The sequence below is a fragment of the Schistocerca gregaria genome, chromosome X, assembly GCF_023897955.1.
Source record: "Schistocerca gregaria isolate iqSchGreg1 chromosome X, iqSchGreg1.2, whole genome shotgun sequence".
NCBI lineage: Eukaryota > Metazoa > Arthropoda > Insecta > Orthoptera > Acrididae > Schistocerca > Schistocerca gregaria.
The window spans coordinates 138,150,638-138,168,599 of NC_064931.1; the positions used below are offsets into that span (position 1 = coordinate 138,150,638).

The 17,962-nt window shown below is 44.7% G+C and overlaps 1 protein-coding gene across 2 annotated transcripts in view; it reads left to right on the forward strand.

The window, feature by feature from the left end:
• The window catches only part of LOC126297737 (hormone receptor 4-like), a 279,280-nt gene that overhangs the window by 167,534 nt on the left and 93,784 nt on the right, over positions 1-17,962 (forward strand). For both annotated transcript variants that reach the window (XM_049988886.1, XM_049988885.1), the window contains exon 2: positions 1,862-1,966. In XM_049988886.1, the coding sequence (XP_049844843.1) occupies positions 1,867-1,966 (100 nt within the window). In that variant the 5' untranslated portion in view covers positions 1,862-1,866. The remainder of the gene's footprint in view (positions 1-1,861; positions 1,967-17,962) is intronic.

Consider the following 17,962-nt stretch of genomic DNA (forward strand, 5'->3'; position numbering starts at 1 on the left):
CCTGGTGAAACGTTGTTGTGATGCCTCGTGTGAGGTGGAGAAATGCGTACCATCACGTTTCAGAACTTTCATAAAAGTCGGATTGTAGCCTATCGCGGTTGCGGTTAATCGTATCGCGACATTGCTGCTCGCGTTGGTCGACTGTTAGCAGAATATGGAATCGGTGGGTTCAGGAGGGTAATACGGAACGCCGTGCTGGATCCCAACGGTCTCGTATCACTAGCAGTCGAGATGACAGGCATCTTATCCGCGTGGCTGTAAAGGATCGTGCAGCCACGTCTCGATCCATGAGTCAACAATAGGGACGTTTGCGAGACAACAACCATCTGCACGAACAGTTCGACAACCTTTGCAGCAGCATGGACTATTAGCTCGGAGACCATGGCTGCGGTTACCCTTGACGCTGCACCGCAGACAGGAGAGCCTGCGATGGTGTACTCATCGACGAACCTGGGTGCACGGATGGCCAAACGTCATTTTTTCGGATGAATCCAGATTCTGTTTACAGTACCATGATGGTCATATCCGTGTTTGGCGACATCGCGGTGAACGCACATTGGAAGCGTGCGCATTGACGGCACTTCGAACAGTGGACGTTACATTAAAGGTGTGTTATGACCCGTGACTCTACCCTTCATTCGATCTCTGTGAAACCCTACATTTCAGCAGGATAATGCACAATTGCATGTTGCAGGTCCTGCACGGGCCTTTCTGGATACAGAAAATGTTCGACTGCTGCCCTGGCCAGCACATTCTCCAGATCTCTCACCAATTGAAAACGTCTGGTCAATGGTGCCCGAGCAACTGGCTCATCACCTCATGCCAGTCACGACTCTTGATGAACTGTGGTATCGTGTTGAAGCTACATGGGCAGCTGTACCTTTAGACGGTATCCAAGCTCTGTTTGACTCAATTCCCAGGCGAAATTAAGGCCGTTATTACGGCCAGAGGTGGTTGTTCTGGGTACTGATTTCTCAAGATCTAGGCACCCAAACTGTGTGAAAATGTAATCACATGTCAGGTCGAGTATAATATATTTGTCCAATGAGTATCCGTTTATCATCTTCATTTCTTCTTGGTGTAGCAATTTTAATGGCCAGTAGTGTATATTACTGCTCTCTTATGAGAGCTGATGGAAGTTTTTGTGATGATCCACATGTCAGTGAAGCAAAGAAGATAGGTGACCTTGTCTGTGGGATTAGATATTTTTTGTACTGTCCGTGTACTGTGGAAGAAACTGGTCGGCTCTCGCGTGTGCCGGGTGTCCATCCGAAGAGTCGTCATTCACATTTTTTCTGATAATAGGTTGATTCAGCCAGTAAAGTACGTGGACGGAGTTACAAACAAGGAGAGCTCTCTGAAACTTCCTGGCAGATTAAAACTGTGTGCCGGATCGAGACTCGATCTCGGGACCATTGCCCTTTGCGGGCAAGTGCTTTAGCAACTAAGCTACCCAAGCACGACTCACGCCCCGTCCTCACAGCTTTACTTCTGCCAGTACCTCGTCTCCACCTTCCAAACTTAACAGAAGCTCTCCTGCGAACCTGGCAGAACTAGCACTCCTGAAAGAATGGATATTGCGGAGACATGGCTCAGCCATAGCCTGGGGGATGTTTCCAGAATGAGAACTCTCTGCTTCGTGGGACTGAACCCGAGAGCAACACTGTGAAGGATGTCGGCTTCCCATCAGCGTTATTATAGTGCGGCCTTAGCAAGTGGGTTAATCTCGATTTATGCTAACGATAAACTATAAGAGTGCTTATGGAAACAAGACCAATATAACGAGAGGTTTTGCATAGTTGCTAGAAAACACACTACTGCCGTAGCTCTAATACGCATTTCGTTTTCTTCGTTCTTTCAGGAAGTATGACCCTTACGACTACCCCGTGTGAATTGGACACGATGAGCCTCTTCCAAGACCTGAAGCTGAAGCGAAGGAAGGTGGACTCTCGTTGCAGCAGTGATGGTGAGTATCAAGTTAAAACATTCTTTCTGTACCTGTCAATATAATCACTAAGAGAATACGTGTGGTAAATATGTCTGCTTATCAAACAAATATCGGTCACATGTTGTGAGGTTATATTTCAGAAACGACGACACCATGTTGCAAAATAGTGTATGTTTTCGTGGTTATTTGCCGACGTATTGCCTGTTCGCTTCTGTCTGGGTCATCGACAGGCGTTTGTTTAACGACTTTCCTGGCGTTCCGCGAACACGAGTGAGTAATACTGTCAAAAGTTTCTCCTCGACCACCAACAGTGGAGGGTGAACATTTGATAATGCTAGCCACTCGTGCTGGCTAAAAGTCAGGAAAATCGTTGAACAAACACCACCCGAAGATCATGAGAGAGAACCCAACAGGCAAAATGTCTATACTGCATTGGTTAGGTACAGAAAACTAAGTAAGAGAATCATCACACTGTGAGATCAGCATCACTTTGGCAAAAGGAGCTAAATGGTACAGCTGACGTATTTCAGATTTATTTCCGTTAACAATATTGCCACAATACTCTGCATGACTGTATTTTTGCCCATTGCATTTCTGTCAACAACTGTACAAAAGGGTCAGTCTGCTCATCATATCTCAGTAGCAGGTTTACTACGGTGAAATGATTCCTGCAAAATTTTAGAGAGGAAGAAGATAAGCGATTTACTGTTCCATATCAGATTCCGATACATAAACTGCATTACTAATGTGTTCTGTGAAGTATTATCCATGTAGCTTGGCTGCACCTGATCGAGAACTGCTTCCTATATGAGCTGTCATACTTGTTAATCGGTATGAGAGGTAGGTACCGAGCGAGGTAGAACAGCGGGAAAGACACTGGACTCGTAATGTTGAAGAATGGGTTCTAAATCCTCGTTCGTCTATCATGATGTAAGTCTTTCATGGATTCCCTGAACAACTTCTGAGAATGCTGGGAAGATCTTCTAACAAGACAAAAGCCGATTTCCTACCCTAGCCTTCTCCAAATGAGCCAGTGCTTCGACGCTAATGACCTCGGCATCGTAGGGACGCTTACGTCTTGTCTCTCTTCTTCCTTTGACTGTATCGGAAAAGTTGTGTAACAATCGTTATGTCACACAAGTCATTAGGGTGGATTAGGAAACTACAATGTAGTGTCTATTCCTGTGACAAGTACGTGTTACGAAATCACACTGTGCGCATTTCTACGAAAGAAAACTTCAAACGAAATCAATAACTGGTACCAAAATCAGTGCAACGTCATTAACGTGATTTAAATAAAAAGAAACTTCGCTCGCGTCTTTGCTCAACTGTTGAAAAATGCGTGAACAGTTTCAGTATGCATTTTGTACGTCTTCGACCTTCTGCACAGAGGAGGGTGCAAACAAGCAGTGAGAACGCCGTTTAACCAGTTAAGCTCAAGAGCCTTCTCCGCTTCGCCACACGGGCCTTAGAAGGACAAGGAGGGGGCCCATTAACTATTTGCAGTGATTTGTACTAAACGGTCCACTTAAGGTGGCACTCGGCTACTTAGGGCGAAGGCTTCTGTAGAATCTGCAGCAGCTGCCGATCAAGTTGCTGTGTCTTAACCACTCTGCTAATGGCCTGATTCCCAGTGCTGAGTTGGAGCACCTGTGAACGCTGCAGGAGAAGCGCTCACATCCCTGATAGACTATTCGGAATTATATTCCCCATTGACGCCAAAATTAATACTAAATTAATCCTATTTTTTCCGAAGTCTGTGGCTGGTTCCTTCTTAGAGCATTGTCACACGAGCAAATGTTTTCAATTGTAATAACTCACTACTCATGGGATATTGAACATCAACAGTATCGAAAGATGAGATCTGTTTACAATTGTCAAGCTTCGTATCTTCGCATCGTCGAAGATGTAATGGAATGAAAAAGGCTGCGAACTCCGTTGCTGACACTCGAGCCAGAGGTAGGCGGTTTGATTCCAGGTGGTGGAAGAAAGTTTCCTCAACAGTATTTGCCTGGCAAAGAGAATGGCGGTGGTGAAATAAAATTCCTGATTACCATATTTTTCCGCAGTGTCCTGGTTTAAATTCCTAGCCTGTCCGAAATGTCTCCTATAAAGTGGGCGTGTGACGATGTTGATCGTTATAATTTTATTAGTGTCTGGGGTATACACTAAGCACCACGTAAGTTATGAGGGGCACTCAAATTAAAACAAGACAGATGGAAAAAGCTAAATAAACTATTCATTATTTCAAAAGTAATCGTCATAATTGCTAATACATTTATCCCACTGTGACAGAAGACAGTCAATACCTTCATGGAAAAACGTTTGCGGTTGCCTACGGAACCATGTTGTACCGAGGCTTGGATCTCTTTGTCTGAATCAAACCGATGGCCACGAATGTCTTTCTTCAGGATTCCAAAAATATGGAAATCCCACGGGGAAAAATCGAGACTGCAAAGGGGATGCGTAAAAGCTTCCCAGAGAAACTTCTACAGCGTACTCGAAACCATCTTGGCAACGTGTGGACGGGCGGAGAGGTGCACACTTCGGCATAATCATCTTTCTGTAGGCAACCGAAAATATTTTTTCCATGAAGGCCTTAACAGTGGGATAAATCTATAAACAGATTTGGCCATTACTTTTGAAATAATTAACAGTTCACTTACTTTTTCCATCTGTCTCGTTTTCGTTTTCATTTGACTGCCCCTTAGGTGATATAGAATCTGTCACTATCACAGATACAGACATTAGTAGCGAGTAGAGGATGATGAAACGCGCAAATAATTTCGGTAAACATAGGTCCGGAAACCAATGGCTTCCACCATAAGGCCACATTTTCTATCTGGCTGACTTACTGGTAGTGTATACTTTCATTTCCTGCAACACAAGCCAGTCGATTGTTTGGATGTTGATGATGAAAGGAAGCGTATGTGGTACATGCGTGTTGGTGTACCGGCACAAATCTAAAGGCTGTCATTTCAGCTAAATACCTAGGGATTACAATTACGAAAAACTTCAATTAAGATAACGTTGTGGGGAAGGTCAACCAAAGACTGCATGTTATTGGCAGAACAGTTAGAAGATGCAACAGGGCTACTAAAGAGACTACCTACACCACACTGTTTCAACCTCGTATTGCTGCGCAGACGGGGTCCTTACCAGATGGCATTGATGGAGGACATCGAAAAAGTTAAACGAAGGGCATCTCATTTTGTATTATCGCGAAACAGGAGAGAGATTGTCACGGATATAATCGGCGAGCTGGGTTGGCAATCATTTTAAAAAGGTAAGATCTTTTCACGAAAATTCAATCATCAACTTTCTCCTCAGAATGTGAAAATATGTTGTCCCCCACCTACACGGAAGAAATGATCGTAATAATAAAATAAGAGGAATCAGAGATCGCACGGAAAGATTTAAGTGCTCGATATTTGAAGTTACAACGGTAGAGAAATAGCTTGAAGGTGTTTCGATGGACGCTCTGCCAGGCACTTAACTGTAAATTGCAGAGTAATCACGTAGATGTAGATGTAGGTGTACGATCCTGGCAATCGCTTGAAGAGATTTAGAGAAGCTACTCAAATGTAAAGTTACGGTGACTGGACGAGAGTTTGAACAAAATTTCTCCCGGGTGCGAGTCCAGAGTGTAAATGAATTCGCGTCCTAAGAACCGGTGCATCATGGGTCATCTTGCAAGCTCACACGTCCCGTGTAGAACGGGGGCTTCATGACCTCTATATCCTAATTTTCTTTCTTCTTTCCTTACGTCGTTCCAGTTGTAAGTCGTAAAAAGGGCCTGAGAGTGCTATTGCGCCTCGCTATAATCTCTGAGACAGTTTTTTTGGTCAGACTGGCTAGCAATGTGTTGTGGCTGCCGAGAAATCCTCTTATTATAACTTTTTCTTAAACTTTCTGTATACCTACAGCTCTTACTCCCTTCGTCGCACAGGAAAGAGTTCCAAGCCAGATTGGCATTAAGTGAGGACAGGATATCCTTCTCAAGACCTAAACGCTGGAGAAAGTGAAATCAGGTTGTGAGTCCTGTTCGTGTGTCTGCAAATGAAATGGGGTCGTTCACGCACTCTCTCACTGCAGAATATCAAACTACCTCTGGCTTCGATTTCCGGCTATCGTAACGCTAATAAGTTTTCTTATTATTCTAAGAACTGACTCCGTTTTATTCAATTTCCGTTAACGTAAGATAAGTATAGCGTAACGTATGGTAGCCTACTTGCCGTGTAGCATAATGAAGGAGACTGGTGTCAAATAGCCATTATTTGAGCAAGGATATGTTTCATTTGCTTAATCAGCCAACTGTGGCGGCTTGTAGCATACAAACATCAATAGAAAATCGAATATTAAAATAATACTCCTTGCTCAACGTGAGAAATGATTCACGGCCAGATTTTTTTTACAACCACTCATGAGGTTACTCAGTTGGGTTTAAATAACAGTTTGAGATGATGAGGCTCATAAAAACTTTTTCTCAGACTGATCTGTAGCTTCTTCTTTTCACATATTATCGATGCTCTTTTTCCGCATTAAGACTTCTTGCATCAAATAAGAGAAATAAAATGCGAAATGAAGGTCAAACCATAAAAACGGTACGAGTGAATTGCGAAGGTATCCTAGCCGTGTGTGAAGACGTGTGAGGAGCTGAAAAGTAAGGCCGGATGTGTCCTGCATATGGAACCGTCTCGAGATTTACGTAGCGCCTTAGAAAAGCCTCAGGAACGAGCATTTTATTGTGAAACTTGCTCCACCTGGATATGTCTTAACTCCGGTGCCAACTGGTTAGTACTAGACTTGAAGCAGCTAATAATGCGAGTTTCGGAAATCAATACGTCTACTTTCTATCTTATGTGTGTACAGCCTTTGATCCCGAACTAAACACAGAACTGTGTCCAGTAATAATTTCAGTATTTTGACTAAATTACATTAACTGTAGTCAAAATTATACGTATAATAACCCTTGCCTAAGTGGAAGAGAGAGAGTTAAGAATACAACATTTTTCAGGCAAGTCATGTTTTTCAAACAGTCGTTTTTATGGATCTCCAAGTGGCAGACTCGAGCATTAATACTAGCTTGTTAACTCCTAGCTTGTAATAAACATTTGGAAGCGGTTATAAATAACTAATTGTAAAATATGATGAATTGGTAGTGATGCTGTAATGCAGTATATTCCTAGCCTGCAATAAGCTGTTATTAAAACGCCGAAACGTTTTTGTTACATCGTTGTGTACGAATAAGAAGTAGATAACTGACTCTCCCCCGTCGTGTAGTAAAGAAAAACCTATTTACTCAGAGTCGAGAGCGAATACGTAATAATTAGTGGTACTGCCGGAGCTCCAGGTTCAAATGGCTCTGAGCGCTATGGGACTTAGCTTCGGAGGTCATCAGTCCTCTAGAACTTAGAACTACTTAAACCTAACTAAGCTAAGGACATCACGCACATCCATGCCCGAGGCAGGATTCGAACCTGCAACCGTAGCAGTCGCGTGGTTCCGGACTGTAGCGCCTAGAACCGTTTGAGTTCCAGATGCGGGGTTTCGCTGTCATGTTAAAGTTCTTTTAGAAGATTTCAGAAAATAAATAGAATATGCAGTATGACATAAAACAAGTGTTTTTCCAAATATATAACTGCTCTGTCTGGATATTTCTGAGCTACAAACCCAGGCAATATTTTCCTTCTTACCAATTAGATTAATATTCTTCTTACCAATTAGGTTAATATTCGGCAACCAGGTGAACGAGTGATTTCTCCTCCTTCACCCTCCCCTTCCCCCCCCCCCCCCCCCCCTTGAAATAGAAATATCACACGTGCACTTCATTTCTTGCCCTGAAATTCAACACTTACCATTTCGTCGTTAGAGCAGTGGTAGCCGTGAAAAGACGCTAAAAGTTTAACTCCGCCTTCGATTAACGGCATCTAGTGATCCATCGTTATGGAAAGGATCATTAAAGCGGAGAAATTACTCTGTCGTGATTATGCCCGCACGACGGGAGTTAATAGAGTTTGAATGCGGAATGATAGTTGGAGTTACACGCGTGGGACATTCAGATTCGGAAATCGTTAGGGAATTAAAGATTCCAATATCCACAGTGCCAAGAATTTGCGGAGAAAACCAAATTTCAGGCATTAACTCTCATCGCGAAAAACGCAGAGGTCGACGGCCTTCACTTAACGACCAAGAGAAGAGTTGTCAGTGCTAACAGACAAGCAACATTGCGTGAAATAACAGCAGAAATCAATGTGGGACGTACGACGAACTTATCTGTTAGGACAGTGCGACGAAATTTGGCGTTAGTGGGCTATGGCAGCAGACGACCGACACGAGTGCCTTTGCTAGCAGCACTACATGGCTTGCACCGCCTCTCCTGGGCTCGTCACCGTATCATTTGGACCCTAGGCGACTGGAAAATCGTGGCCTTGTCAGGTGAGTCCCAATTTCAGTTAGTAAGAGCTGATGGTAGGGTTCGAGTGTGGCGCAGACGCCACGAAGCTATGGATCCAAGTTATCAAAACACTGCACAAGCTTGTGGTGGGTCCATAATTGTGTGGGCTGTGGTCACTTGGGATAGACCGGGTCCTCTTGGTCAACTGAACCGATCGTTGACTGTAAATTGTTATGTTCGGCTACTTGGATATCATATGCAGCCATTAATGAACTTCATGTTCCCGAATAACAGTGGATTTTTTGCGGATGACAATGCGCTATGTCAGCGGTCCACAGTTTTTCGCGATTGGTTTGAAGAACATTCTGGACGTCTCGGGCGAATGATTTGGCTTCCCAGATCGCGCAATTATGGACTGCTATAGAGGCAGGACGGCTCAATATTTCTGCAGGGGACTTCTGACGACTTGAGTCCACGCGACGCTGAACTGCTGCACTACGCCGGGCAAAAGGAGAAGCGACACGGTCTTAGGAGGTATCAAATGGCTCTGAGCACTAAGGGACTTAACATCTGAGGTCTTCAGTCCCCTAGAACTTAGAACTACTTAAACCTAACTAACCTGAGGACATCACTCACATCCATGCCCGAGGCAGGATTCGAACCTGCGACCGTAGCAGTCGCGCCGTTCCCGACTGAAGCGCCTAGAACCGCTAGGCCACCGTGGCCGGCCAGGGGTATCCAATGTCTTGTCACTTCAGTGTAAAATACATGGTTGCCAATTAACAAGTTACTGTGCAGTGTATTGAATAGCGGCCCCAGAGGATAGATAGGTAGGTTGTTGGAGTCCTGCTATATCCGAGTTTGTTTTTTTCTTTTTTTTCCATCTTAGCGTTTGCTAAATGGTTGTGGTACTTCCTTACGAAATTAATAGCACTAACTTCTGTAATACGGAGTGAGTTTGTTCGAGTTGGGGAACTTCTATAAGCTGGTGCCCTTACTGACTGAATATGCATCATTTTTTGTGTTAGTACAAGTTCACGGATACTGTAGTTTTTATTAATGTATACCGCAGGCAGGGCAACATGACTAGCATATCGATAAGGGAGAAAATTTTAATAAACCTAAACTTATTGTTTAGTCAAATAATGTCGAGAAGTGCCGCTAGAGAGCGCAAATTGACGTTAACCACCCGTGTGTCGACGGCGCTATGTCTCGTGACGTTGGAAATCCCCTCTGCGTGCACGTTAAAGTCAGCTGCCTCGTCCCGTGTGCCGACGGCTTTGGCGTGGCAGCTGACAGAAAGAAACGGGGACGAGACAGCTGCGGAGGCCCGGCCGCTAACGAGAAAGTGTGAGCGCCAGCCGGCGGAGAGTGAGTGGCGGCGGCGGCGGCGGCGGTGACGTATGAGGAAGTGAGCGCGAACTGGCCGTGCGGCGTGCGGCGTGCGGCGTGCGGCGTGTAGGTGAAGGCCGGAGGAGAAAGCGCGTAGAAAGCGCCGGCTGCCGCTGCTCGGCAGCCCCATGGCGCGCGCCGCTGCAAGGTCGCAAGGCCACGCGCACATCAGCCCCAAATACACCATCACTCCGCCCGCTCGTTGGCAACTTTATGCGACTTTTTACGACTGTTCTCGGAGAAGTGTCGTACTTCTAGGCCGCGCGCCCGAGTGCCGTCTCGACTTCTTGTGTGCACTTTAAATGTGCCGTTACTGCCTTTCGATACCGCATCCAGTGACATCAGAGTAAAGGATAACACGGCGGTCGGTCGGACCCGCTTGGCGCGAAACTTTACTTCTTTACTGTGTCTACGCTGCATAACAGCAGTACTGTAACGAATCTGTGAGTAAACTCACAAATAAAAGATCAGTATACTGACTGATTGAGATATCAGATTTAGAGGTTGTAAAACTGCCATAGGCCACAGTAGGGTGCCACAAGTAAGCATTGACAACAGTAATTTTCTCAGAAGCTTTGGTCAGATGAGGTAGTACATTCGTTACCAGTACGTTATGTGTGTTGCATACGTATCAGGCGTTTCCTGATTTAGATCGCCTTGTTTGCGTATGCGAACAGTGTCTTTCTAGGTTCCCCTATACACTGGAAGTAGTAAACCGTCTAGAAACTGACTGAGGATAATTTAGGTTAAGCAGTGTGTAAGCTTAGGGACTGATGACCTTAGCAGTTAAGTCCCATAAGATTTCACATACTTTTTGAACATTTTTGAACATAAAAGCGCAGAAATTGCACGATCAACTAATCGTTATTACTTATAAAATCCAATTTAAATTTTTAAGTGTATAAAATACACAATGGACGAACACTGAATACTTTGTGGTTCTAATTATTTGAAAAAAAAAAAAAAAACAAGAAACTGTCGGCTTCAAGTTTCTCTCTTATACATTCGTTTATGTTTCTTTCCTCGCCAATGCTACCAGTACTACCGGTAATCCTAACATTTACTACGTCATTTATGTAGTATGCAACTCTAATCAGATTAGATTAGTTGTGCTTTTTGATCCATGACCCGCCCGGATGGCCTTGCATGTTAAAGGGCCGCTTCCGGGACGGGAACGTGCGCCGACCCCGAATCGAGTTTACCCGGCGCATAAATGACGAGGGTCGTTGTGCCGGCATGCCTGGATGTGGTTTTTAGGTGGTTTCCCACATCTCACTAGGCGAACACTACGCTGGTACCCATGTCCCGCCTCAGTTACATGACAAATCCGTATGTAACCGCGTCGACCCAACACCGATAGTGGACAGAGGGACAAGAAAAAGAATTTTTTTCTTCAGTAGCTCCATAATGTGTAGATAATCAAGGATGAAGAACGTCTCATGAAACGACAATATGCAGTACACGTTTACAAGTAAAACTTAATATGCTAGTAAACTTCCACAGAGCCCAAGTTAAATACTCCATATATGTGTGACATAAGTCAAAAATATCTTAAAAACATTTTCATTTAAAAGTTGATAACAAAGACCGATGTGCATATGATAAATCTCTGCCTATTGTGCCACGCTTTAAAGAAAAAATCCGTTTACAAGACATTTACAGCAATCACATTCCTGCACCGAAGAGGCACAGGAGTCTGATTTTACGTAGGGTCTAATACATTATTTCATATTATTGCTAATACAGGGTCTTTCAGAAGTGATGATCAATATGCAGGGATATGACAGGAATGTTCAGTCAAAACAAAAAAGTTAAGTAAACATGGGTTCTAAAACGCATACCTTAAGAGCGATGAGCAAATTTTAATACTGTGAAACAAATCACTTGTAGTGCAAGCTCTTTGCTTTCCATAATGTGGGAAGTGGTAGTAGGGACCAAAACAATAAAAAAGTCCGGTAAACATGTGCTCTAAAACGCATACCTTAGAAGTTGTTAGCACTTGTTCATCACAAGATCTGTATTTGAAACTAGCGAAGACTTGTTGATAAGCAAAGTTTTGTTTCAAAGTGGCGAAGCTGAGCAAGTGCTTACAGCTCTTAAGGTGTGCATTTTAGAGCACATGTTTACTGGACTTTTTTTCTTGTTTTGGACCATACTACCACTTCTCAAAATATAGAAAGAAAAGAGCTTCCAGTAGAAGGGATTTGTTTCACAGTATCGAGGATGAAGAATTGCTCATAGGTCTTAAGGTATGCGTATTAGACGCCATGTTTCCTTGACTTTTTTGTTTCGAATGATCATTCCCATAACATCCCTGAATATTGACCATCACTTCTGAAACATCCTGTATGTACACAATTGGCCATTAAAATTGCTACACCAAGAAGAAATGCAGATGATAAATGGGTATTCATTGGACAAGTATATTTTACTAGAACTGACATGTGATAACATGTTCACACAATTTGGGTCCATAGATCCTGAGAAATCAGTACCCAGAACAACCACCTCTGGCCGTAATAAGGCCTTGATACGGCTGGGCATTGAGTCAAACAGAGCTTGGAAGGCGTCTACAGATACATCTGCCCGTGCAGCTTCAACACGATACCACAGTTCATCAAGAGTAGTGACTGGCGTATTGTGACGAGTCACTTGCTCGGTCACCATTGACCAGACGTTTTCAATTGGTGAGCGATCTGGAGAATGTGCTGGCCAGGGCAACAGTCGAACATTTTCTGTATCCAGAAAGGCCTGTACAGGACCTGCAACATGCGGTCGTGCATTATCCTGCTGAAATGTAGGGTTTCGCAGGGATCGAATGAAGGGTAGAGCCACGGGTCGTAAAACATCTGAAATGTAACGGCCGCTGTTCAAAGTGCCGTCAATGCGAACAAGAGGTTACCGAGACGTGTAACCAATGGCACACCATACCATCACTCCGGATGATACGCCAGTACGGCGATGACGAATACACGCTTCCAACGTGCGTTCACCGCGATGTCGCCAAACACAAAAGCGACCTTCATGAAGCTGTAAACAGAACCTGGATTCACCCGAAAAAAATGACTGTTGCCATTCGTGCACCCAGGTTCGTCGTTGAGTACGCCATAGCAGGCGCTCCTGTCTGTGATGCAGCGTCAAGGGTAACCGCAACCATGGTCTCCGAGCTAATAGTCCATGCTGCTGCAAACGTTGTCGAACTGTTCGTGCAGATGGTTGTTGTCTCGCAAACGTCCCCATATGTTGACTCAGGGATCGAGACGTGTCTGCACGATCCGTTACATTCATGCGGAGAAGACGCCTGTCATCTCGACTGCTAGTGATACGAGGCCGTTGGGATCCAGCACGACGTTCCTTATTACCCTCCTGAACCCACCGATTCCATATTCTGCTAACAGTCATTGGATCTCGACCAACACGAGCAGCAATGGCGCGATGCGATAAACCGCAATCGCGATAGGCTACAATACGACCTTTATCAAAGCCGGAAACGTGATGGTACGCATTTCTCTTACTTACACGAGGCTTCACAACAATGTTTCACCATTCAACGCTAACCTAAGGATATCACACACATCCATGCCCGCTGCAGGATTCGAACTTGCGACCGTAGCGGTCACGCGGTTCCAGAATGTAGCTCCTAGAACTGCCACTTCGGACGGCAAGAGCTAATCATTAGCATATCACAACATCTTCTTCCTGTCGGTTAAATTTCGCGTCTGTAGCACGTCATCTTCGTGGTGTAGTAATTTTAATGGCCAGTAGTGTATGTTTGTTCCCTAGGCAAATGTATCCCCGAAATTTCATTACTCTACGTTAGTTATTTCTTTGTGTTGGTATTTTTTCCCCGGCAGTGTACCATATCAAAATAAACTTGTGGAGACTCTTCCTCGCCATATTGAGGCCGTTATCAAGGTTATGGGCGGCGTTACACGGTGTTACCGTCATGTCATACCAATAGTCTTTACTCTGACGGACTGATGTGATACTGCACTAGCTCACCGCAACCCGCAAAGTCGGCAAAGAACTTCACTGTGTGCCAGACATGTCATTATACGCTGACGTTGTGGACTGAATCGTCAGATTATGAAAAAAAATCTACTAACCTTCCACATCTACATGTAGATAAACGTTACGAGGGGCGTTCAGTAAGTAATGCATCGCATTCTTTTCTCAGCCTGTTTCGGTTGAAGAAAATGCGGAATTTGTTGCGGGACATCTTGGAATATTCCCGCTATAATTTCACGAAGTTTCGAAAGGTGGTAGCGCTATACGTAGCCTTGGCGTCTGTAACTGTGGTGCTTCTTTTGGCGGAAAATCGAAACACTCATAGGCGCTTGCAGAATGTCTAAGGAGACCTGGCAGTGAACAAAAGCACGGCGAGCCGCTTGGCGAGGCGTCTGTCACAATCGCAAGGTCGCGCTAGCCTGTCCGATATCCCGCTTGCCGTCCGACCGCAGACTGCTGTGACTCCTGCAATGCGTTCGTCTCCATAAAAATCCAATCGAACTTCTCCTTATGCGTGCCCCATGCCAACAAAAGGCCTCGCACAAGTCTGCACACCCGGGAGGAGCTCACAAAACTAGATTTGGCAGCTCTTCCTCATCCTTCCTACAGCCCGGGTCTCGCACCTTCTGACTTCGATCTGTTTGGCGCAATGGAGGGTGCACTCTACGGGACGCAGTACGTGGTTGATGGGGAGCTTGTTTGTGCAGCAGTAAGCTGGCTCTGACGTCGACCAGTAGAGTGAGCATACAGGCCCTCACAGTAAGGTGGCGTAAGGAGATTGTACTAAAAACTATCCAAAAGATGTGCTATAATATGGTGTCTTGGAATCCGGAATAAAACCAACATGCTTTCAGAAGAAAAAGGGTTGTGTTATTTATTGACTGCCCCCCTCCCCCGTATAAAAGACGACAACATTTTTAACACTTTTATGGTGGAGGGTTCTCTTACCAGCATTTTCCCCGATAATTTTCCTACGATAATTCCCAGTCGAATAATTACTTAACAGGCACCTTCGCTTAGCCAATGCTCTAATTAAGATTGCATATCGTACTAGTCGATCAAGCACATGATTGCCTTTAATTTGTATTGTTACTTCTTATATTTGTCTAGTAAGTTTCGAATCCTAAAAATAATGCCCTAACACAGTAATCGTGATGAATACCGAATTAAGAACGAATTTTTCTTTATGTAAGTGCATTACAAAATCACCACAAATAATTAGCACTACCGTAACAATAAAACGTCCGCCCGCAGTAGCTGATTGGTCAGCGCGACAGAATGTCAATCCTAAGGGCCCGGGTTCGATTCCCGGCTGCGTCAGAGATTTTCTCCGCTCAGGGACTGGTTGTTGTGTTGTCCTCCTCATCATTATTTTATCCCCATCGACGCGCAGGTGGCCGAAGTGGCGTCAACTAGAAAGACCTGCACCCGGCGAACGGTCTACCCGACGGAGGGCCTAGCCACACGACATTTACATTTACAGCAATAAAACAACGGTGAGGAATTTAACCGCTTTTCTACAAAACAATACATGTTTTTAGTAATTTATAATACTAGAAGCTAAGATTGCTTGGTGTGAAATCGTTTATTTCATGTCCAGTTTCGACGGTAACTAGCTGTGATCCTCATATTCTCAGATCTCCCAGAAATAAAATTACACATCCGTCTCGTCGGCATATTGAGAACATCCCCAATTATAATAATAAGAGACTGATGTGTAATTATGTTTCTGAGGGATCTGATAATACTACATCAAAAAACGTTTTGCATCACCCGGTTCCCAGAACTCTTGAAGATAGACGTTGACTGTAGATATAGTATCACAGACACAGTCCCTTTCACTGTTCAGTGATGTCACTAAAGCCGCCCAAAGATGTAAACAACCATGCATGAGCAGCGCCTATTAGACGGAGGGGGTCAGACAGCCGATCAGTTCCAGTCATTCCACCAGGAAGGAGGTACACGGCTCGTGTTGTCTGTAGTTCAACCATAACTAGATGGTCAATACCGCGGTTCGATCGCGTTAGCATTGTTACTTTGTGGCAGGAAGGGCTCTTAACAACGGAAATCAGGGGTTCGGAGTTAGCCAAAGCGGTGTTGTTCGGACATGGAGGAGATACACAGAGACAGGAACTGTCGATTACATGCCTCGCTCAAGGGCTACTACTGCAGTGGATGACGGCTACCTACGAATTATGGGCCGGAGGAACCCTGACAGCAACGCCAAAATGTTCAATAATGCTTTTGGTGCAGCCTCAGGACGTCGTGTTACGACTCAAACTGTGCGCAAGATGCTGCATGATGCGCAATTTCACTCCCGACGTCGATGGCGAGGTCCATCTTTGCAACCACGATACCATGGAACGCGGAACAGATGGGCCCAACAACATTAACATGCCGAATGGACCGCTCAGGATTGGCATCACGTTGTCTTCACCGATGAGTGTCTCATATGCCTTCAACCAGACAATCGTCGGAGACGTGTATGGAGGCAACCTGGTCAGGGTGAACGCCTTGGACACACTGTCAAGTGAGTGCAGCAAAGTGGAGGTTCCCTGATGTTTTTGGGTGGCATTATGTGGGGCCGACGTACGCCGCTGGTGGTCATGGAAGACGTCGTAACGGCTGTATGATACGTGAATGCTGTCCTCCGACCGATAGTGCAACCATATCGGCAGCATATTGGCGAGACATTCGTCTTCATGGACGACAATTCACCCCACTATCGTGCAGATATTGTGAATGACTTCCTTCAGGATAACGACATCGCTAGACTACAGTGGCGAGCATGTTCTCCAGACATGAACCCTATCCAACATACCTGGGATAGATTGAAAAGGGCTGTTTATGGACGACGTGACCCACCAACCAGGCTGAGGGATCTACGCCGAATCGCCGTTGAGGATTGGGACAATTTGGACCAACAGTGCCTTGATGAACTTGTGGATAGTATGACACGACGAATACAGGCAGGCATCAGTGCAAGAGGACGTGCTACTGGGTATTAGAGGTACCGGTGTGTACAGCAGTCTGGACCACCACCTTTGGAGGTCTCACTGTATGGTGGTACAACATGCAATGTGTGGTTTTCATGTGCAATAAAAAGGGCGGAAATGATGTTTATGTTATCTCTATTCCAATTTTCTGTACAGGTTGCGGAACTCTCGGAACCGAGGTGATGCATTACTTTTTTATGTATGTACATGCGTGTAGTGTTCGCCTTTGATGGGCACTGAAGCAGTTGAACGTTCTCAGCCAGGCGACGAAGAATAAAATATCATTTGCGAAGTAGGTTTAGAGCGTTCACTAGGACAATGGCTAGAAACATGTTGAATGTAAAGAAAATGAGGAATCTAATAAGAATAAATATTTCCGGTGAACACGTTTAAGGTTAGCCTACCAGAGATTTTATAGTAGTAATCACTCTGAAAGGACCATTGTGCAGATTGCACCATAATCGTACATGGAGTCAGCATAGCGCTAATAGAGACATTTATTAATTTTAAAATGACAGAAACCTTGGAACAGGGTGTCGTAGTGCATCTTGTCTCTAAGAAATGTCGAGGTTGGTAAGGTTGCGACATGTTGCTCAAGACTCGTGTGCTGGCTTCGCAGCACCACTAGAACGTTCGGTGAAATCGAAAGCGTGGCAGCGCTGTCTGCGTCAGGGGCCTTGGGCGTTTAGCGTCAGATGACACAGAAACAGCTGTCGACGAGAAGTATGCAGTTTACTGAAGTTCGTACATTAGTCACTATAAACAGTAACAAAGAATTATGCCGCGCTTGCTGAAGCTACGCTATTCACTTTCGGAATAACCTCGTCTACAAAGACAGGAAGTTCAAAGCAACACCTAATATTATTCTCCAAGTAACGTTGATGGGGCATGGAGGGTGCAAAGGCAAATGTTAGACAACAGTTACAGACGTCCAGGATACGATCCCAGGTTGGTTCCAATTGTTTTCTGTGGTTTTGCCTTTTCCCCGCAGATAGTGCTCTCCTAATGTCAAATAAAGTCAAGTTTCACCTAGTCTCAAAGCCACGCTAAACGGCAAGTTCCACGTAGATCTGGTTGTATGGTCCAATATATCACATTCTTTAGTGCAATTCCAAGTAGGCTTCTGTGGTATTCAAATGAAATTTTGAGTTAACAATTGATTTTATTTACTAATCTAATTCGACGTGAATCATTTCTGGCTTCGTATCTATTAACCTAACA